The 22,154-nt window shown below is 42.0% G+C and overlaps 1 protein-coding gene across 3 annotated transcripts in view; it reads right to left on the bottom strand.

Annotated features, from left to right (window-relative positions):
- Positions 1-22,154, bottom strand: part of jmjd1cb (jumonji domain containing 1Cb) — a 176,402-nt gene that overhangs the window by 16,473 nt on the left and 137,775 nt on the right. For all 3 annotated transcript variants that reach the window (XM_042508074.2, XM_042508073.2, XM_088070302.1), the window contains 8 exons: positions 16,419-16,689; positions 14,828-15,382; positions 14,388-14,742; positions 11,987-12,983; positions 9,644-9,841; positions 6,156-6,328; positions 4,105-4,267; positions 650-3,170 (listed from right to left, as the gene is read on the bottom strand). In XM_042508074.2, the coding sequence (XP_042364008.2) occupies positions 650-3,170; positions 4,105-4,267; positions 6,156-6,328; positions 9,644-9,841; positions 11,987-12,983; positions 14,388-14,742; positions 14,828-15,382; positions 16,419-16,689 (5,233 nt within the window). The remainder of the gene's footprint in view (positions 1-649; positions 3,171-4,104; positions 4,268-6,155; positions 6,329-9,643; positions 9,842-11,986; positions 12,984-14,387; positions 14,743-14,827; positions 15,383-16,418; positions 16,690-22,154) is intronic.

The following is a 22,154-nucleotide window of genomic DNA, read 5'->3' as shown; positions in this document are numbered from 1 at the left end:
AATTTTAAAATACATGTAAACATGTTAGTCCGACTAAAATCTTACTGAGTCAAATTTATCTAAGTCAGACTAAAACACCTTGATAATGCTGTTGAGGGTCGATTTACTCTTTCATGAATGCACCTAAACTGGACCTGAACTAGACCAGGCGTTCTGCACATGCTCCATAGTCCCCATACCGGAAGCATAAATAGCATAAAAAAACAAAATAAGAAGAAGTAGGGATGAAAACAAAACAAGACGAAGATAAAAAGCATAGAGTACGTACTAAATACAGCACCAAAAAGTTATCCATGTTGTCACCGCCTGCTAACTTGCTTGGTATGTGACGTAATAAGTCAGGAAGAAGGTCCAATAGAACTAGCTGAAAGGGGCGTATCTCCACCTAACGTAGTGGAGTCAGGCATACTTCTGTGAATAGATGGATTCTCCAACACTGCTTGTATACTAGGACAAGGACAGTAGTCCAATTAAATGACCTAACTGAGCTCTAACTGTAGCTCCAATTGACTGTGCAGGTAATCTGTAATTGGAATCTTTCAATGACAGACAGGAACAAAAAGACTAAATATTGCTGGCCTGTGTTAAAGCTTGCTGCCTGGGAAACTTTTGAGAGAAAAATGATAGACTTTTCTCCAGTAAGACTTACTGCTGCTGGCCAGTTTGAGTTTTGTCTTCTCTCGGGCTGATCTGAAGATGCCATTGGGCTTCACATCATCTTCCTCCTTGTCGTCTCCTTTCTTCTTGGCCATGTCATTCTGTTTCTTCTTGTAGGTGGGTTTAGGCTGACGCTTGGCTCGGCCCTCCATTTTGCTCTCGCTGGCATCTGAGTCGTCTCCCCCGCTTTCAGATGCAGACTCGTATGACCGCTTGTTCCCTCGCCTTGATGAGGGAGCTGCTCTCCTCTCCTCCCCTCCTCCTGCTCCAGCTGCTACTCCTCCCACCTTCTCCTCCAGCTGTCTCTCTCTCTCAGCTTTGCCTCCAGCATCTTTGCTCATCTCCATCTCACTGGAGGTGGAGGCGCTGAGGTTGACTGTACAGGGCTTGATCATTTCTGACATGGCTGTGGTGTTGCTTGTGCTGGTGGTGGTGCTGGGCAGTTTTTCTGGCTTAGTACTGGTGGAGATTGTAGTAGCAGTAGTGTTCCTGTCCTCCTCTGAGTGGCGAGTTAACCAGGCTTTCTTTAGCTTGTGATAGTTACTGGGCTGCCCGCTGCTTGATGAGGCTGATCCAGAGGTCTGGCCGTTGGGCAGGGGACTGGACTTTCCTGTCATGCTCCCACTTGCCGAGCTGCTGCTGCAGCTGCTGCTGCTGTCGATCGAAGATGATGAGGCTTGGCTGGAGGAGGGCGGAGGGGGCGAGCTGTGAATGGGAGTTTTGTCGACTGAATCCGTAGGCAAGGAGCAGTTTCCAGATGTGACTGCTGAGGGAGCAGTGGAGAAGTTGCTCCTGGATTGGGCTGCAGCCAGGGCAGCTTTGTGCTTCTTCAAGTGGACAAAGGAGGAGGAGTAAGGCTGATTGGAGCCTGAAATGGAGCTAGGTGTTGGGGTGAGACTTGGACTGGACTGGGGTGTCCCTGCTGGACTAGGGGGAGGCAGAGACCCCCCTGGAGATGTAGTGCGTGAGCCTAAGCCCTCCTGGTAGTCTCCTGGTCCTGAGTGGCCAAGCACCCGGCCAATTTTATGGGCTGAAACGTCTCCTCGTGCTGAGCCTGAGTAGCCCTGCTCAGGGATGGTTGTCCCACTGAAATTCTGTATGCCAAAAACTGATGCGGCTGAAATGTCAGTCCTGCACACAGAGTTTGTGATACCGACTCCAATAGTTCCCTGCACGCCACGTTTTTTATACTGGATGCACATGTCATCCAGGTTGGAGTTGGGTTGGATAACCCTGCCAGCTACAGCTTCTCTTACACTCTCCCCTAATCGAGGAGATTCCGCCTGAAGCGTGGATTGGTAGAACCTCCCCTGGGGGAGCTCCTTAAGGATCATAGCACCAGATTTGATAGCACCAGGACCGTCATACTTCATAGATGTCGATGGACGCACAATGACTGATGCCATTGCAGCTTGGGGCTTTCCCCTTGACACTCCTTTCTCTCCAGAGAATGAGCCTCCTCTTTCCCGAATCATCTCTCCACCTCTCCACCCGTCTGCAGATGAAGTCATAATCTCCCCACTCATGGCTGAGGCCACAGAGGTGATGGCGGCAGCGTTTCCATGAACTTTGACGTCCCTGAGTTCCGGCAGCAGCGTGGGGGGCTTCTGCTGCTCCGCTGATGTTTTGCTACCAGCTGCTGCTAGGCTAACTGGCTGGATGGGTGTGAGAGTTGGTGGAGACAGGCGTCCGCCGTAACCTGCTCTCTCCCTCTCTCGCTCCCTTTCCTTCTCCCGCTCCCTCTCTCGTTCGGCAGCCTCTTTGCGCTCCAGCGCGTGCTGTGTGGGCGGATGGAAGACAGGCGCTCGGTGGAGAGATGGCATTGCCCTGAGCTGGTGTTGCTGCTGCGGTTGGTGGTGGTGGTGGTGGTGGTGATGGTGGTGGTGGTTGGGTGCTGAGGAAGAAGAGGACAATGCAGAGGAGGAAGGAGAGATGGCAGGGCTGCGGCGTTCTATCCTGTCCATACCTGCGAGGTGCTGATGTTGCTGTTGCACTAGTGTCACTTGCTGGCTGAGCTGCTCAGTGATTTTCCCCGCTAAACCCTCTCCCCCCTCTGGCTGGTGCTTAATGAGAGGAGGGGGCTTAGAGAGGGAGGCTTTGGAGCTATAGCTGCCCAGGGACAGAGCTCCCTGACTTGGCACAGCCGCCCCGACACTGGCCACAACCCCTGGACCTCCGCCAGACACTTTCTCATAGTAAGAGCTGAGCTCCTTGGAGGGGTAAAGTCTGGGAGGCTCATTCACCACACTGTTGGACAGCGTGGTAAAGTAGTTGCTCTTTTCTGATTGGATGACATGGGGATGGATGTGGCCAGCCTTGGGGCTTGGGGAGGCAAGAGCTGGTATCCGGACAGGGAAGGCTGGATCTCTGCTTCTCTCTCTGTCCCTGTCCATCACATTGTCAGTGGTGCGTTGGATCTTAGCAGTGAAGGGTGCGACCTCGATGCTCTCTTTCAAAATTTGCCGATTCTCCTCTTTGTATTTACTGGCTCTGTCTGCTGCCTGAGCTGCATCCTGTGAAAGAAAACACAAACATTGTTTGCTCATTTTTAGACACACTCAGTGCAGCACTCCTGCTACATCTTTAAGGTCATTGGATTTACACATAGACCACAGGGGCTGCGGTGGTGTCCACCTACTGTTAAACAAAGAGATCACTGTCACCTTGGACAGGCGTTACTGAAAAGGCTCAAAAGAAAGCAGACAGATCTTTGGCAAGATAAGAGTCATTTTAAACAATACTCCATCATACGGATCATCTATCATCATAACAATGCTTCATTAAACAGTGCTTTATTTAACCTTACTATAACAATATTTGATTTGATTTGATTATAACAGTACTTTATTTAAATTAAAGCTGCAAGCAGCGATGAATGGGCCCTTGCACCTCCATGCAATTCGGGGTTACTGGCATGACTCCCAACTGTCATGATCTTTATTTTAGCATTTGATGCGAAAAAGAAATCATTTTAACAATACTTCAACTTTATTAAACTACTTTATTTAACCTTACTATAACAATATTTTATTTGACTTGATTAGAATAGTACTTTATTTAAATTAACTATAAGCATACATTAACTATATAATAACAGTACTTAATTTGATTTTATTGTAACACCACTTTATTCTAACAGTACTTTAAGCAACCTTACTATAACAGCACTTTAACTATATTCTAACAGTACTTTAACTTTATATAAAAAACTATGTTAGAAAACTGCTTAATTTAACTTTACAGTAATAGTGCTTTATTTAACTTTACTGTAACAGTAGTTCATTTAGTAGTTTAGTATTTCAGCAGCCAATATATACTTTGCATCGCAATATAATCAAAATCAAGCAATTATGCAGCCAATCATGCTGCGTGACATTTCTATTTGTGCTCCTGCTACTAATAACAACAAGACAGACATAACAATAAGACATTGTGTCAGTAGTGTACCTGTGTATTAGCCAGACGAGCCTTGCTGTGGGGGTCCAGGTAGAGGCGGTGTAGGTGGACATCTTTCCCTGTAGGGGTTCGACTCCTGTCTGTATGCTCCTGTTTCAGATGGGCCAATGTCAACGTCCTGATGGGGTCCACAAAGCTTTTCTTCTCCACATCTCTGCACACAGACAAGTCAAACACATAACAAGTCATTACATTACACAGGTTTAACTGTATGTGCTAACTGAAATCAGGAAAGTAAGGATTTTTGTGGATTTATGAAAGACGAAATAAAAACAAGTTTAGGCTATCTGCAGGTATCATGAGATTACTGGCTGTTGAGCAGATTTTAATGAACATAACATAACTAGGCTAATGAGAGAGACAAGCTATGCATGATGTTTCCTTTATGATGCTGTGTGTTTGTGTGTGTGGGGGTATTCAGTGGTGTCTAAGTAATGGCTGGTGGTTACATAAGGAGAGCACAGGCTGCTGAATGAACAGCATTCTGTCTGAACTGCTTTAATATTGGATTAGTGCCACTTCACTTCATCTGGCTGACCTGGCGCTGCCTGTCTCAGAGCTAACTTAGCTCTCTTGCTGCTCTGTGCGTGCTCTCTGAACACATCTAGCTTTACAAAGGAAAGGGCACACTATTGGACTGTACAAGACAAAAGCAATGCCTTGTGTTCCCACTGACTCTGGGATCTTTCACAGACTATCCCCACACTGCAGTGCTTTGCTGACTAGCTTCCAATGCAGCTGGCCTGAACATCAACTAATGCTATGATGCTATGATGTGTGAAAATAGTTTTAGCTGTACACATTTTAAACAGATGGCTTTTGAACTTCCCTTGACCTCACCAGGGAAGTTAGTCATTTTCCACATACTCCCTGCCTGAAGCCTGATTCATGCTATTTCAAGGCAACCCAAATCAGACGGTGTGTGGAGTAAAAACTAAGCAACAGAGTCCTTGAATGTTTTCATAATTAATTTACATGTTCTGAACAGATCATTAAAATGTAAGGGAGCGCTGGTTGGTTTCAATGTCCCATTATTAAACATGCATTTTTTAATTCAATTAGTTATGCTTGATTGGTGTTAGACTGATGGTACATTCCAAGGTGTTTTCACATAAAAGAACCAAACTCTCTAAAGTGGACCAAAAACTGGACTAACAGAAAAAGGACTCCATTCTTTTTGTGTTCACATTGTCATGTCATTTGAAAGAGGACCCAGGTCCCTCTGTGGTCTGCACTCTGATGGGGTTTCAGTCCTCTTTCTGTTCACACTATAGCCTATATATATCCGCCTCTATCTTTTCATCTATATCTTTCAATATCTATCTATCAATATATCTATCTATCTAGATAGATAGACAGACAGTTAGATGGATAGATAGATACACACACACACACACACACACACACACACACACACACACACACACTCATATACATAAATTCTTCTTTTAATAGGGGTCAGAGGACCCCAATGTGGGAACCAGTGGAGTAAATTGTGCAGTGACAGCGGATATATATGTATTATTACACTGAAGGAGAGGGAGAGAGAGAGAGAGAGAGAGAAGTGGTAAATCATGTATTATGAAGTACTTTTGTAATAGTTTTTTGCACTTAAGTGCTCTTATGAAGTTCCTTGCTTTCATATTGAAAACAGGAGGAAAACCCTGACGTTGCGTTATAGACTGTTGCGATTTGATGTGTTTTTCATCACATCTGGCCGTGCAGTATGTTCCGCGGATTAACCTCCTTCTCATCCGCCTCCCTGCTAGCGGTACCAGCTGTCATGGTTCCCTCTGCGTGTGTTTGTCCAGCGTCGCAGAGCTGTAGCATGTTATCTGAGCCAAAATACAACGGATACCCGGAACACTGTGGTCACAATGCACAACTAAAGTGAACCACATCGCCGAACGACTGTTCACATGCACGCTAAACATGCTGAGTCACTGGTCTGGGTCCGCTAGCGGGCTGAAACAGTCCAAGTACGAAAACAGCCTTTTCCCACATCCCGGAGAAGTTTACATGCCATTGTTTGTTGTACTCACTCTTTATGCGCGTTCACGCTGGCCTTACACAGCGGGGGGCTTGTGTGTGTGTTGATCTTGACTGGGGGGCGGTGGGCGTCGGCACTGGCTGGCCGAACGGGAACGTGGCTCAACAAACCCAGACCGTCACCAGGGCTACCAGCAGCCTGGTGCAGCCATGGGCTAGCTGTGTTCTGCACACACGACACAAAAACAGGCATTGCGTTAATGAACCAACAAATTAACATTTAAATTTAAGGAAAATAGAGTCAGACATGTCACAGTACAACAGCAACACTGGCTGGGTCCCAAGTCTCTTTTTTTCATGTCTTCGCTTGGACCGGAAGTCGATCTTGATGCGCGAGCTTGAGGGTTGTACCAAAGCGCTTATTTGTATTGAGGATCGAGGAAGGGTCACTCAGGAGCGATAAGCGAGGACACCATGGAGCAGTCTTTACCAAAGGCTTTTCTCGGCCGACACAACCCCGTCAGTTATTGATTGACAGTTTCACACCAGAGTGAAGACAGATCAACGACTACAATAAAATGTATCACTCCCGAGTTTGATATTTAATTTATATCCTGATTCACTATCCAAAAAACAGAACAACAAAAGGGCTAAAAACAACTGTCTTCATTTATTTTTTTCACGATTGATTTGCCCCATCCATCTTTATAATGAAGTCAGTTAAAGTCAGAGAGTCTGTCTGTCAGCATAAAACAGTTTATTACTCATTCATATTCAGTCATATGTGAGGCTGGTCATCCCTAATCATTAGGTTTTGGCCCTATAAATAATTTCCAGTGTTAAAAAGACACCATGACCACATTCTGAGTTATTAAATAAAAAAATACAATCAGAAATAAATAAATAGCCTGCAAATGCAAATAATGAACAGCCTAAAAAAGATAAAGGCATTCTGCGACTCTAAGCGGGACACAGTACGGTATGAATACAGAGTTGTTAAACAGAGAAACTGCTGCTGTGCCACTGACAGGCTGAACTCTACCTATATTATTAGGCTATTAGGCTCAGACACAACACTGGTTCAGTGAACACAGCAGCTGCAGCACCAGCTCCATTTTTGGTTAATGTTATTATAGTAATAAATACAGACAGACAAATACAACTATCACACAATACAAAAAGCGAGAACAATCTCCAGTTAAAATGCGAAAAGTGCAATCATCAAATTTCAGTAATCATTGGAGTAGCAGTCACATCGACCAATAGTGTTATTTTCTCTACCTTTTAAAAGCAACTTAAATTCCCCCATAGTGATCAGCTCAGACAGTTTTAAGTCCTTCTGTAAGTTGTTCCATGTGGAGGGGGTGGCAAATATAAAAGCTTTTTTTCCAAGTTCTGTGCGAACCTTGGGGACAGACATCAAAAGAGTACTGTGAGAGCACAGGCCATATTGATTCTGGTTAGAATAGTATTATAGACAGTTATTTGGGCCTATGCAGTCAGTCTGCAGAGCGCTGTTTTTTTGACACATAAGCTCACTGAAACATACCTGCGTTCATCAGTGAGACAGAAACATTAGTGGCCTTGCTGTCATCAGAGCAGAACACTTTCAGAAGCTGTCATATAAACATATAATGTCCTCATTAACAACCATTTAATCATTTAATGATGTCTATAACGACCTGGCAGCAGGTAATGCAGACATGTGTTTCTCTGCCTGTTCTACAGTTCTGCTGTAGTGGAACAATATGCAGAGTTTGTCAAGTTTTGTGGCTTTTCCTCTGTTCTGTGTGGGCATCACATTATGCTTAGTGCACCCAGACGACCAGCAGCGGCCTAATCAGCTGATCGGCTGCTGCCTTTATCAGAAACAGGCTTCAAAGGAAATGACATCTGATGTCTCTTAAACTGTCTGTGCTCATTTCCGCTCTCCTCTCGTGGTTTCTTGCATCTTTGCATCTCTCCATGCATCCCTGGTGGGCAGGGCTTAGACTCAAGGAAGAGACACAAGTGAGGGAAGCAAGGATGCAATTTAAGGGACTTGGGATCCAGCCACTGTCTTGCACTGTAGACATATAGCTGTGATTGGCTGGTGGCTGTGAGGACACATAATCAGCGCTCCCTTACTCACAGCTCTAAGGTCACTAGTTTCAGCTATTATTAGGCTTCTTAGCTCTTTTCAGGGTTCAAGAAATTAAAGCTTTGATGATTCAAAAGGTCAAATGGTGTAAGACAGATCATACACATCAGCCAGTGCTCATATGTAAAATAACACTACAAGCTGTTCTACATCTCAATAAAACTACAGACCTTCATGAGTGTACAACTTAATTTACATTAGTTGATTTGGACCTGTTTCTTTGAGCAGAGAACCAAACTGTAGCGATGTCACTTAAGGACAAATCCTGGATGTCCTCCAGAGACAATGAATAATGAAACTACTCCTGGGACACAGTGGCAGCAGCCACAGCGACTTTGAAAATGACTCTGAACACGGCTGTCACCGATGCAGAGGCATAAAACTTGAAAGTAAATGCTATTTTCATCACAAAAAGTTCTCATGTAAAAAATCATTGTAAGAGCAGTATATTTAGTCATTTTCAAGGAGGAGTGTTCTTTAAAGAGCCCAGGAGCTACATCTGATTTGGTCTCAAGAAGTTTTTATTTATTCCCTCTCAACTTCTTCAAGGAGATTTCTTTTAAATTATGTACTAATACATAGTATGTCACATGCAGTATGCAAAAATTACCAGGAAGCCCTACATCTAATTAGATTTTGCAGTATGCATTGTTGTATTCCTTTTTTCTCTCTTTTTTTCTTTCTGTATTGCTATTGTCTGTTACCTGCCAAGGGACTATGGATGTAAATTAGCAGTCCTGCTAATTTGGCATATTTACATTTGTATTTTATACTCATGTTCATTAATATGCTGTGTTCCTTTTAAATAAACATTGAATAAAATAAATAAATAAACCAGTGTGCTATTCTGTCTATTCTGGCCCACAGTCCGGCTGATTCGTCACAAAGACCGAGCCGCAAACAGATGACAGCTCACTGACTGCATGATCTGTCAAAAGGTAATAATAGAAATATAAATTGTTCAAGTGAACAAAATAATCACGGATTACCAACAATAGAAAATGATAAAAATAAAAACAATCACTGAGAAAAACATAGACTAATGTAAACTAATTTAATGATTATAAAATGTTAGAATCTGCAAAGTATGCCATTATAAGTTAAACTTTGCAAAGTAACAACAGCAGAACTTGCAGGGTTAACCCTCATTTCTTGTGAGTTCTGTGAATGGCATTTTGTTTTATCTCCATAGTAACAGATATATTAGCAGGAGGGTCAAAGTTCAGGGTGCAGTTTTAAGAAGTAGTATGTCCTGATTGTGTGCAGACTGCATGCATACATACTTTGTAAGGGCAGTAGCAGTACACACTAGTAGTGAAAAGAGACATTATAGGATTTCACACAGACATGAACAATTTCTCCAAAACTCAGACATTTACAGGCCAATAAGTGTACACTTACCCTCCTGAGAGAGGCATCTGAATTGACAGCAACAGGATTGTCAGGGTGGACCCACTTGGCTGTGGGAGGCAGGTTGAGCCCTGGGGGATAGGAGGTTGGTGTTCCGTTAGGGTACTGCCAGAGGATGGGGTACAGGCCCAGTCCTGCTGCCCCGCTGTGAGCCTGGGTGAGAAGAGGAGGTGGAGGGGGGCCCTGACCCTAAAAACCAAGACACATGTTTGGGTTAAGTATCTTTTTAAGAGGATCATGCAAATGATGGTCAACTGGAATATTCATACTTGATAAACTGGGAGGAATATGCTTCCTGCACATTAGAACCATCTCCATAATCAAATCAATACGCTCTTACTCAGACCTAAAGAAGGTAATTCATGCACTCATTTTCTCCAGACTCGACCACTGGAACTTTGTCCTCTCTGGCATCAATTTAAACATCACTCTCCAGCCTCAAACTAGTTAAGAATGCAGCAGCTCAGCTTCTCACAGGTTTTAACAGATGACATCACATTACCCATCACATTATCCTGGCTTCCCTCCACTGGCTCCCCGTTCTTTTAAGAATTGATTTTAAGATTTAACTGATCACCTTTAAAGTTTTTCTGGGTCTGACCCCCAGCTACATAACAGAAATGTTAACCCCCTATGAGCCGGTTCACAGCCTTAGATCCTCAGGTGGGGCCCTTCTGGCTGTTCTGAAGATGATACTAGCAGTACGTACTGATTTGGTCAAAACGTAGTATGCAGTATGCAGTAAGAGAACAAAAGTGAAATCCACAGCATGCCAGAAATACCCAGATGTCATACTGATTCAGAAAAAAAACCTTAGTATGCAACTGACCAGACTGTCTCGCCTACTGTTTCCCACAATGCATTGTGACTCTGGCACAGCCATCACACAGCTGGGCAAACGTAAGTCACCAGATGGAGTCCTTGGCTTGCCCTAGTGTTACACTTTATTAATTAGACCTTGCTAAAATCATATTTTTATCTTTTAAGGTCATTTACATTACTTTTATCAGGTAAACCACATACCAATGTATGCTAATAAGAGTACAACTATACAGGAGACATGAGCATATTTATTTTTAATTTTTCTTCTTTTAAAGATTATTTTTTTGGCTTTTCATGCCTTTATTATAGTGCAGTCAGACAGTGACAGGAAAGGGGGAGAGAGAACGAGGATGACACACAGCAAAGGACCGCAAGCCAAAACTGTACTTGGGCTGAAGCTAAAAACTCTGCCTACATGGGGCACATGCTCTACTCACTGAGCTAGAGGCCATCCCGACATGAGCGAATTTTTACGTATTTTATTAAAAATATTTGGCTGCTGTAAAGGGGATATGGTTCATGATACCACCAAACCAGCCTGGGCTTTCACATGAACAAGATACAATCAGAAAGTTTAAAAGGGCACCCTGTATGATTGAAGCAGAATAAAGAGGATAATAGTGTGTGTCCCAAGCAAAGTTAAATTAATACCGGGGAACTCGGCAGTAATGCGGACGTAACAGTGGTACATCTAGTCACTTCCAGTCGTTACAAAGGCATTATTCATCTCACAGGTAAACCTTCATCACTATCCTCTATATATATCATTTGTTTACTCTATTTCGAACTGTACATGGATGCTACGCGGTAGAGGTTTTGCTATTGTTTGCTTCCGGAAACCAGCCATGCCTGGTTCAGCATACTGCAGAACTTAACAGCTATAGTGCACACTACTGTGGAACGTAGTATGCAGTATGTAGTGCATACTGCATACTGAGTCCAACTTTAGTGTGCTGTACACCGTTTCGAACATAGCCAAGGTTTAAATCTAAAGGTGACTGTTTTTGCCATCAGGACCCCTTGGCTTTGCAACAACCTGCCTGAGGAGATAAGGCTGCAGAATCAGTGACTTCTTTTAAATCACTTCCTAAAACCCATTTTATAGACTAGCTGTTATGTGGTTTCTTTTTGTTTCTTTTTATTTATGTTACCTTTTGAATCTATTTTTAATTTAATTTATTTCCTTTTGTTTGACATTTTACAACTTACATCTTGCATTATTTGTCCTCTGGTTTTAATTTCATCCTAACTCTGCCTATCTTCACCTTGCTAATGTTCAATAGGACTGTGGCTTTCTGTTGCTGTTGTTGATGTATCCCATTTTTCTTTGATTTGTTTGTCAAAGCACTTTTTAAACTCTGTTTTTTCAAGGTGCTATATAAATAAAGTTATTAAATAAAATAATTCTTAACAAAAATCTCCCTGTCCCCATCTGCCCTCCCCCCAATTCGACCCCCAGAGCTGGATTCTACAGAACAGTCTTGTGCTGTGATAATATCTCAGGAGTCAGACCTGTAGGAACTGCTGCTGGTGTGCGGCTGCTGGGTGAGGCAGGGCGAGGTGGCCCAGGCCGCTGGGGGAGTCGAGCCGAGGGTGGCCCCCAAGGAGAGATGCGCCGGGGGGAGGCATGGCCGGGAGCACCCCAGGTGGCAAAAGATGTGGGTGAGGTAGGGCAGAGGTGTGGGGAGGGGCGAGGAGGTGGGAGGCAGCATGGGGGTGGGATGTGGAGGTGAGGCAGGGGGAGTGAGGGGAGGGGGAGTGGAGGGTGTGCAGGTGGGGATGGAGATAAGCTGCCACATGGTTGGAGGAGACGGTGGCAGAGACGGAGTTCTCTGCGTCTGAGCGGACCAGTGCTGGGTCCCTGTAAACAGTGAAGGTCTCATTCTTGTCAATGATCAGGGGGCTCTTGGTGCTGCTGCTGCTCGTGCTCACTCCACCTGACTCCGACCGTGCCGGCACCGGCTTGAAACCAGACCGTGGAGGTTCTGCAGTTTCTACTTTAGCTGACAAACGGCTTATGGGAGGTGGGGAGGTATCGGGGTATCTCTGTATTTTATGTTTGGAGACCTCTGGGGAGGTGTTTGGTTTAGGTTTGGAGATGTCCAGCAGGCCCGGGTGGGGCGTAGCCTTGAGAAAGTCAGCTGGGTTTGTGTTGGGGTAGGGGTGGCTCTGAGAGTTGTTGGTGTGCTGGGGTTTCTGTTTTAGGGGGTCGAGCTGAGCTGGGTTGGGGCTAATTTTGGATTTGGCTAAGTCAGGGGGGAGGACTGTGTTCATCTTGTGCAGTGGAGGTTGTTGCTGTTGGTGTTTTCTCGTCTCCTCACAGAGAGACGGGCTCTTAATGCTGGGGTGGACAGATGTGTAGTGTTGTTGTGGTTGTGTGTGCTGTGGATGATGCTGCTGCTGCTGCTGCTGTTGTTGTTGATGATGATGATGATGATGAAGATGATGAGGAAGGACAATTTTCTCCTTCTCCACCAGCACTGCATTTTCAACCATCGACGTGACAGGCCTGAAAAAGGCACAGAGAAAAAAGAATTTTACAAACATTTGTACAAAATGATCGATATATTTGTATTTGAAATAGAGAAAGATGATGCTATTTAACCTCAACCACTGCTCCTTTTGGTGAGAGAATATTTTTATTCAAATCTCTATTATGATTAAGTTTTCACATTTCAGCCATGTGTGCATAACACAACGTGGCGCCTTTTTAGCTATGACCACAGAAATGTGTGTTATTTTCATTCTTGTGGTGCATAATTACAGGTATGCTACATGCAGAAGCAACAACTACATTGGCTACAAAATTGGTGTGTCTAAGAAAAATGGGTTCATGACTTCAATTTCAAGGCAAACAAATGATTCACCAGTTGCTGTCAAGCACAGTGGCCGGGACTGAAAAACGAAGCCAACACTGAGGTGTCAAATGCTGCAGTTCATCAGATGGCCACTTGAGACTGGCTCCAAAAGTGAGTCTGTACGCTATGTTGAAATGTCCACAACTTCAACAACAAAAATTAAGTTATGCATAATTAAAGACATGGCTGCTTTGAGTGACGGTGGCTGCCATCCACTGACTAGTCGCTACCGTGGCAACAACGCTAGTTAGGTTTTGTCACTGTTGCATAACCCTAGATTCACAAAGTACAGGTGTAGCCTTCACTGTCACTAATTCAGTTACGTTTTGGTTTCTTAAAAAGTCTTATTCATCGTGTCCTTCATATTAAAGCCCCTCTAAGGAGTTGCATTTTCAATATTTGCGGTATTCAGCCTTTGGAAGTCAAGTAGTTTGAGTTGGTCGGTGTCCACCTCTAAAGAATTTCAGGGTTTCTTGTATTCACTTTATTTTCGGCACACCATGATCAAAAAATCTGCTGCCAAAAATAGATTTTATATTTTTGGAGCTGAACCAATAATTACAAGTACTGCTGAAATATACTTCTATATCACTCAGTGATTGCTCCACAGTCTTGCAGCAAAGAGTCTACTCTGGGCACAGATGGAGCTACAGAATGTCAGGTTCATTAAAAGTGACACTTAACCATTCATTTTGCTGGGTCTAAAAGGCTGATTGGATCAACAGGTCAATTATCCACCCTGAGAATTACAAACTGTTGCTGGGGAAAAAAGAACTCCTGGAGAGCTCCACCTGTACTATGTTCACAGATAAGTATAAAAACTGAATTTAGAAAGGGGAATGATACAAACTGACACACCCACATGTAAAATAAAAAAATAAAAAGTTTGCTGTCATCGACAGGGACTATTGCAGAGAACAGGATGGACTATCTAAAAACTACGCCTGCTGCCCAGTCTTCATATCAGGACCTTAAAAAAGAAACAGGTGTTGTAACATTTAGCACCTGGCTGGAAGAAATAAACTTAATCATAACTCAAAGCCTTCTGTTCGTACCTGATGACCTCAGAAGGAGCAAACTCTATCTTGTTGCCTAAGCTCCTGGATGCTGTCATGCTGCCTCCCATGATGCCCTGCTGCTGCTGCGACTGCTGCATGGGAGGCTCAATATCCGTCCTGCGGCCACCTTCTGATGGCGAGGGAGAAGGAGGGACCGGAGGCGAGGAGACAGGAGAGGGGTTGAGGGGGAGGTAAGGAGAGAGTGCCGTGGACTCGGCGTTCTGTGAGGCGAGCAGTGCTGACACTGCCTCTGAGCTCTCCTGGTGCACCGTGGCCTGGGCGTCTTCGGTAATGTCGATCACACCGCCGCCATGGAGCTGTGACAGTGATGGCGTCTGGGATCGAGATGACGCTAAAAAAAACATTACACTGTAAGAACACTGAGCTGATTGATAATATTTTAGATAATATTTAACAGTTACATCGGCTGCCTGCACCTTTCACAGTGTTCTTGGTGCTCTCCATACTGCCACCCTGGATGGTGTCAGACATCAGAGGGGTCTGTTGCCGCGGAGACTGGGTGATCTGTGTTACTGCAACTAATTCCTCCTCCTCCTTTGTTGTCATTTTGCTCGTTTCCTTCACCACACCTTTCTTGCTGTCCTCTGCTGCCTGGAGCTCCGCCCACGGGGACAGGCGACCAATGAGAGAGGAGGAATCGTTCATTTTAGTGCCCTGCATCAAAGGCTTCTCCTCATCCTCCTTTTTAGAAACACTGCTTTGTTTCACATCGCTGCTGCGAGTCTTTAGCTCATTCTCAGAGTTGGGCTCTGAGGAAGAGGAAGAGGACGAGGAGGAGGAGGATGAAGACGTTGAGGAGGACGAAGAGCAAGAGGAGTGGGCGGTCCTCTTGTTGTGTGGGTTTTCTGAGTCGCTGCTCTCTGACAGATCAGAGGTCATGTCAGTCTTTAGCCTCTTTAGGCCTGCCTTCTTCTCATCTTCTTCACCCTTCCGGCGCTTGTTCACCGCCTGCTTGGCCTTTGACTTCGAGTCTGGGACAAATGATCATGAAAAACAGACAAGTAAGATACTGCATTTCAAATCAATTGCTGCAAAAACAGCCTCAGATCATTTAAATGTCTACCTGCAATGACTTTATTTGAATATAACTTAGATGACTGCTTTGTGGACACTTGTGTTTCTTCCTGTGGTGACTGACAACTAGCACAGTGCAATGTAAAGGCCCTAACACACCAAGCCTATGGTTGGCTGTTGGTCAATAACGGACCATCTGTGAGTGTCTGTCAACCCGGATTTTGTGGTCTGGCACTAGTAAGCCCTTGTCGGTGACTTTTTGGCTGATTCAGTGTGTTTTATCAGCATCGGAGAGGATCAGCAGCTTCATTTCGAGCCACAAAACACCCTTTAGCATTGTTAACTATGTTAGCACTACTGGCTGTGTTGACACTGTTGACAGGTCTAACATTTGCTGAGGGGTGTTTGGTACAGATTATTATTATTATCATTATTAAGACTTATGGGCAGAACATCTGCATTGGCCGTTATTCACTGTGTTGACCATCATCAGCCATAAAATGACATTTACCTGTGGCAGTGGCCGATGTTTTACTGTTGTGTCACAACAATGTTGCACAGATTACAGCATCCCATCATCTTGGGGACAATAGAAAACGTGTTTGGGACAAACAGAAATCTTCCTCTGGATGCCTTCAGGACAAAAGGATGCTGAAAACTCACTGTCAATGTGTCAGGGGACACTATTGTTCCCATGATAATCCTATACTGTGAACAACTCAGTGTTGACATCACTATGCGGAGAGCTAGTTAACATTAGCTGTTAGCATCTGGGGGCCAGAACAATTTATAATGTAATAATTTATCATAACTTTGTAAACATAAACCCAGTTAGATCATTAATAAAAACGTGCTTCTATTCAGATTGAGTCAAATTAATATGTAAGTAAGTGTGTGAGAATTTGGGCATGGAAAAAAAAGAGTTGCAGTCTGAGTAAAGTCACATTTTCTGATCTCGATTGTACAGCTGTGTTTGATGGTGACTGTCCTCACCTCTCCCTGTGGTCTCCTCTCTCCTGTCCTTGTCCTCCTCTGGAACGCTGCTATCTGATCCTTTCCTTCTGGAGGAGCGGGAGCTGCGCTGCTCTCTCTGCTCCCTTCCGCTGCCGCCAGGCGAGTGGTGCGATTGGCTGGCTGCTTGTTGGCTTTGCTGTGATTGGCTCTGCTGCTGAGTGGCCAGCGTCCCCTGGGAACCTTTCGGGTTGGGGCCTGATGAGGTCATGATGGGGCGGGGGCTGTTGGCTTGGGCTCGTGTATAATGACTCTGCAAGGAGTAAAACAGTCACATTAGCTCATGCAAAGACATACATATCTGTTACTTACAAACATTACTATGAATGTACATACTTAAGTAACCTCTACAGTTTAACCCTTTCAAACCTGAGCAAACTGGTTTGATTTCTTTAAAAAAAAACCCAAAACATTGTGTTCTTGTGTTCATTCTGTCACATAATTTAAAAAATAAATAAATAAATAAAATATAAAAAAAAAATATATAATCTATGAATAACATTTTTTGACAGTTTTTTGATAATCCTCCTCTTTAAAAAAAATAAAACAACAACTAATTTTTAGGTCATTTTCACCTTTTACTAATTTCTTCCAATTTGTGGGACATTCCTTGCCAAGTTGGTCGTTGACTTCTTTTCCCCATGTTTTTATTTAGGAAATCAAACCAATCTACTCAGGTTTTAAAGAGTTGGCAAGAAATTAGTAAGAAAGTACAAGAAAATCACCTGGAAATTAAAAAAAGAAAAGAAAGGAAAAAGGAAAATGAAAAAAAGGAAATGACATGAAATAAACTCCTTTAGCATATGACATCATTTTCAACACATACTTATGATTGCTATAAATTAAGTTTTTCCCTCTTTTATTAAAAATAATTTCAAAATTTCCCTATGTTTTTAAAAATAAATTAAAACCAGTCTGCTCAGGTTGCAAAGGGTTAAATACTTATCAAAGGCATCTGAATAGGAAAAAAAGTGGGAAAAGTGATGCTGCTTAAGGTTTCAAAGGGTTAAGCCAATGTTATTTGGTCCATCTAACTAAATCTAATGAAGTTAAATCCATCAGCTCAGCAGTAAATCCTCCTTGAAGGTTATAATGTTCTATTTTTAGTGAGAGAGGTGTCAATTCAACTGAATGATCATTTTGGAGGATGCAGTGTGGTGATGCAGTCTGCTGATGCTGGGCTCCTGCAGTGATGTCATAATGCTTAAGAAACAACAATAATAATGGATAGCTGACATTATTTGTCAATCAGTGTGTGAGAAGTTTCAGTTTCTACCTCCTGCCCACCTGCTCTGTCTTGATGCTACAGAGCCAGGTACTACAAATACATATGTTTCATGCCTAAAACCTCCTCAGTTGTTTATGGGCCTAAAAATAGCAGCATATCCTCAAACAACCTCAGCCAACTCCATGGCAACAGCTGAATCTACCAACAGGATCCACAACCAGCCTGCGCTGCTGAGCTAATGAAGAAGACATTAAAGCTCAATTATTAATACAACAAATGGCTATCGATGTGTCCACCACTCATCCATACTAACAAGTGCTCAGGGTGCTTTATTTCAGGGCTGTTGGATTAGACTCCATCAATTTGATGTTTAGCTCTTTGAAAGCAGTTTGGCTTGATTTTTTTTTAAACATGAGAGGAAGGCAATGAGAGCGGAAATGACCCCAAAAATAGCAAGAAATTTGTAAAAAGGACAGAAAATTAGCACACCTGAAATTTAGTATTAAAAAAAACAAGACAGAAAGAAAGAAAGAAAGAAAGAAAGACATATAATATAGTTAATTGTAAATATAGTTTTTTCCCTGGCTTTTTTCTTTTTTCCCATGACATTTTTCCCTGGCTTTTTAAAAATAATTTTCTAAATCTACTAATTTACTTTAATTTGTGAAACATTTATCACCTAGTTGCTTATTGCAACTTTTTGTTTTTTAAAGAAATTGCACCAATGTGCTCAGAGTTCAGAGGTTTAGATATTTGTGAAAGCCGTCTGAACGCAGCACAAAGAGAGTCAAGTTGCTCCAGGTCTCAAAAGGTTAAGACAGGTGCTCTTAATAAAGTAAGTATATATCAGATTGTGTCTCCATGTTGTATGTAAATGGTAAAGGACAGAATATTAGAGACACATTTTGAAGAAACTGTATTGCTGTACAGCACAATGAGCTAATAAGATATATCAGTCTTTCAGAAACTGTTGGAACATTCTAAGTTCAACATTCACATGGTAACATATCTGTTATCTTCAATTAAAATGCAGGGTAAGCCATCCAGACACTTGCTCACATCAATGAACTATGTGTAAATTCTGAGCAGTTTGTCTTATTTAACATTCTTCTACAGGGGCTAGATTTCTACAGAAATTAGAAATGCTGTTGTGAATCCACAATGACTGAAAAAACAGGTAAAAACACTAACTTTAACTAGACATCTACAGCACAGTCAGAAAGTATTAGAGGGTAATGTGTTTTTCATTGTTTTGACTGTACTCTTACACATTCATCCATCCATCCATCCATCCATCTGTCCATCTTTGCTAATCCACACATACACACTGGATAGAAAATGAAAACATGATCCTGAGGTTAAAGTTCTAACTTTCAGTTGTAAGGTTCAATCTTAGGCTAAAAATAAAGCAACCAAACTTACTTTTTAATTTTAAATGGCCAAACAGTGGAATGTTATTGACTGTCCAAGTCAGTCACCTGACCTAAAGTCAAATGATCATGTGTTTCCCTGCTGAGGAGAAAAAGCTCTTGAAGGCAAAAAACTCCTGAAACAAGTCAAAGTGAAAGCCACCTGCAGTGCAGACAGAGCATCTACAGGGAGGATACAAAGTGATGACACTGTCGTCTGTGGATCCAAATTTCAGACAGGCAAACCGTTTTACACCAAATACCAAATCTTACAACTTTAAGTTTTATTTGTCTGATTAGTATCTGAGCCGACTTTTGGAGGACTATGATATCAATGTAAACAACCGCGAGTTAGAAATCTTAAAGTCAATGTTCATTTCCAATCCAATGTGCAGTTTTACAGACACACAACAAAGAAATCATTCATCCAATCCACAGTCATGTAAAAGAGCAACAGGACAATTCTAATGGTAAGACTGAGTTGGTGTAGTCTTAAATAGTTCCTATGGCATGTTATACTGTGTGAAGACAATGCCAGAGGTTAAGGAATGTTGCTTCTCAACTGTGCTGCAGCAGATTCTTTTTATATCCAGTGACTGCTTTTTTTTTAATTTATTTATTTTTTTACAAAACAGGAGTGGCACCAGTGGGAATTACACCCTTAAAGGTCACGTTTAGTGTTTTTCAAACTGGACACTATTTTCCTATGTAGTGAAACAGGTTATACTGTACCCACTAGAGGAATATTTTGCACCATCAATATGCGTCCACTAAAAGTGCTTGTTTTTGTCACTGACAGGCTCAGATTGTTGATTGTTGATTGTTGTCAACCAACATTATGCAAAGGATCCACACAGAGATAGACCTTCTTTGTTTAAGAGTAAGATCCATTTGTTTAGCAAGAAACAGCCCCAAAATCACCAAACCTACCAGACTCCATTTAATAAACTGTATTTTTATCATGGTAAAACACACTTAATTTAAAGTTGACTGAAACAAAATAAAACTCACATTAACAGTTTTTGTTCGTCTTTCTACCATTCCAACAATCACCATCTCTGGTATGGCTGAAAGATGTGAAAATATGCAGCCTCTATGTGTGCTAAAATTACTATTTATTTAAATGAAGTGTGGGGAAACTGGTGATGGCAGTAATTCTTCTACTGCAGTGTTTACTGTCTAAACTCATAAAGTAAAGTAAATTGGACTTCTGAAGCTTGGCAAACAGTAATTTATGTAAAATCAAGTATGATTATTGTCTTCATAACTCTTTTTATCAATTCTTTACAATGCAGTTGTTATGCTAATAGTGAAATCATTTTTAGGGAACTTATCTAAACTTCTAATCTGTATTTTCAAGAAACAGCAACCACCAGCAGATCCGCTCCACTGCTTCTGTCTGATGTGTGGGTTGGAGCTGAGGGAGGTAAAGTGAGGGGTTATCGGAGTAGCTGTGGAGTGATGCTGCATGCAAAACAAAAGAAGCCACGATCTGTCTAGCTGAGAAGTAAACAATAGCTGTGCCTTCTACAGGGAGATCTTCTTTAAAGAGAACAGAGACTGACTGATGCTGCTCCTACTACTTTTTTACCACATATGTGAGTCCATTTGTCATTTGTATATCAAAAGGAGTCAAAAACACCTGCATGAATCCCCTTATTCAGAGACAAACCAGCTTGGAAATCATATAACTATTATATTATATAACATATTACTTCTGTTATGAATACAGTCAGAATCTGGTTTCTATGCCTCTGATAACACAGTCATGCATTCTGCGATATCCAGAAAGGTCAAGTACACACTCTCAGCGGTAGGTGTCAGGTTGTTCTTGTGTTGTTGTTAACCTCATAAGAGTAGAATAATGTGTCAGTAATGCATGCATGCATGTATATATATGTGTATATATATATATATATATATATGTATACATTTATTGTAGTGGATGATGAGGACAACTCTTGATAAGAAGATATTCAAATGCCTTCCTAAAACTGAAACTTCGTTTGGAGATTCCTTAGATGAACCTTGGGGTCAGCTAATGGACCTAACTGCCTTGTTGAACTTTAAGCAGAACTAAATTACGACAGATTTTATTGCCCGACCGACAGTTTGAGTTAACTTACGACTCATTTGGGGTGAGGAGCTGTCAACTGAGCTCCTGCAGAGACTCAAGGACACATCAGGAGATCTCTACATCATAGAAACTGACAGTTTATGTCTTTGTTGCACAACCAACACGTGACATACCCGCACATCTCCAGACTGTAAGAGGGGAACACATTAACTGCCTTTCATATTCAAAGTAAAACGTACTTTGAAATGTTGTGTGGAGGTCTCACACTTACAGAACTGGAACTCTGCTTACCTACAGATTTTGAGGCCAAACTCACAAACACAAGCTGTGCCTGTGTGTGTGTGGAGGGGTATGACCCTTCGTAACCCTCTGCTAGCAGTGTGCTACACACTGAACTGAAAGACTCTTAGTACAGACTTGCATTTTGATATACATCTCCTCTATCTGTATCTTAATTATCCTTCCTTTACACTGTTGTGTGCAGATTCTATATTGTTTTGTAATCATGCAATTCTTGATTTTCTAATAAAAGGTTTTGTTGATAGACCTTTGGTCATATTAAGTACTTTCATACTTTGTTATATTTTGATGTTAGTACTTGTATACCTTTACTCAACTTGACATTTACTTTTCTTTAATCTTAATTTTTCATCTGCTTGATCATCGTGAGGTTTTTAAACTCTAATTTTCAATGTAAACTTATTGTTATTGTTCCTGTTAGCCGAAGTTGAGTCCCATTACTCCACTTCATCTTTATACCATTCATGTTTCTGTGTCATAACTTTGCATTATGAGTTATAGTTACGTATTTTGGTATTGATTAGTTAATTAATAAATAATTTGAATTAATTGCTAAATAATTAATAAATCCCCTATTTAAACCGCTACTATATACACAGTATATATGAAATTTACTTGAAAATAAGCAAAAAAATTTGCAAAAAATTATTTTGAAAATGTATGTATAATTTTTTTCTCTGTAAGATATTATTTTTTTAAGGATT

This window comes from Plectropomus leopardus, chromosome 19 (genome assembly GCF_026936395.1).
Source record: "Plectropomus leopardus strain MGB_pleo_1.0 chromosome 19, ASM2693639v1, whole genome shotgun sequence".
NCBI lineage: Eukaryota > Metazoa > Chordata > Actinopteri > Perciformes > Serranidae > Plectropomus > Plectropomus leopardus.
The sequence above is the reverse complement of the archived record's forward strand: the minus strand, read 5'-3'. Positions and strand labels throughout refer to the sequence as shown.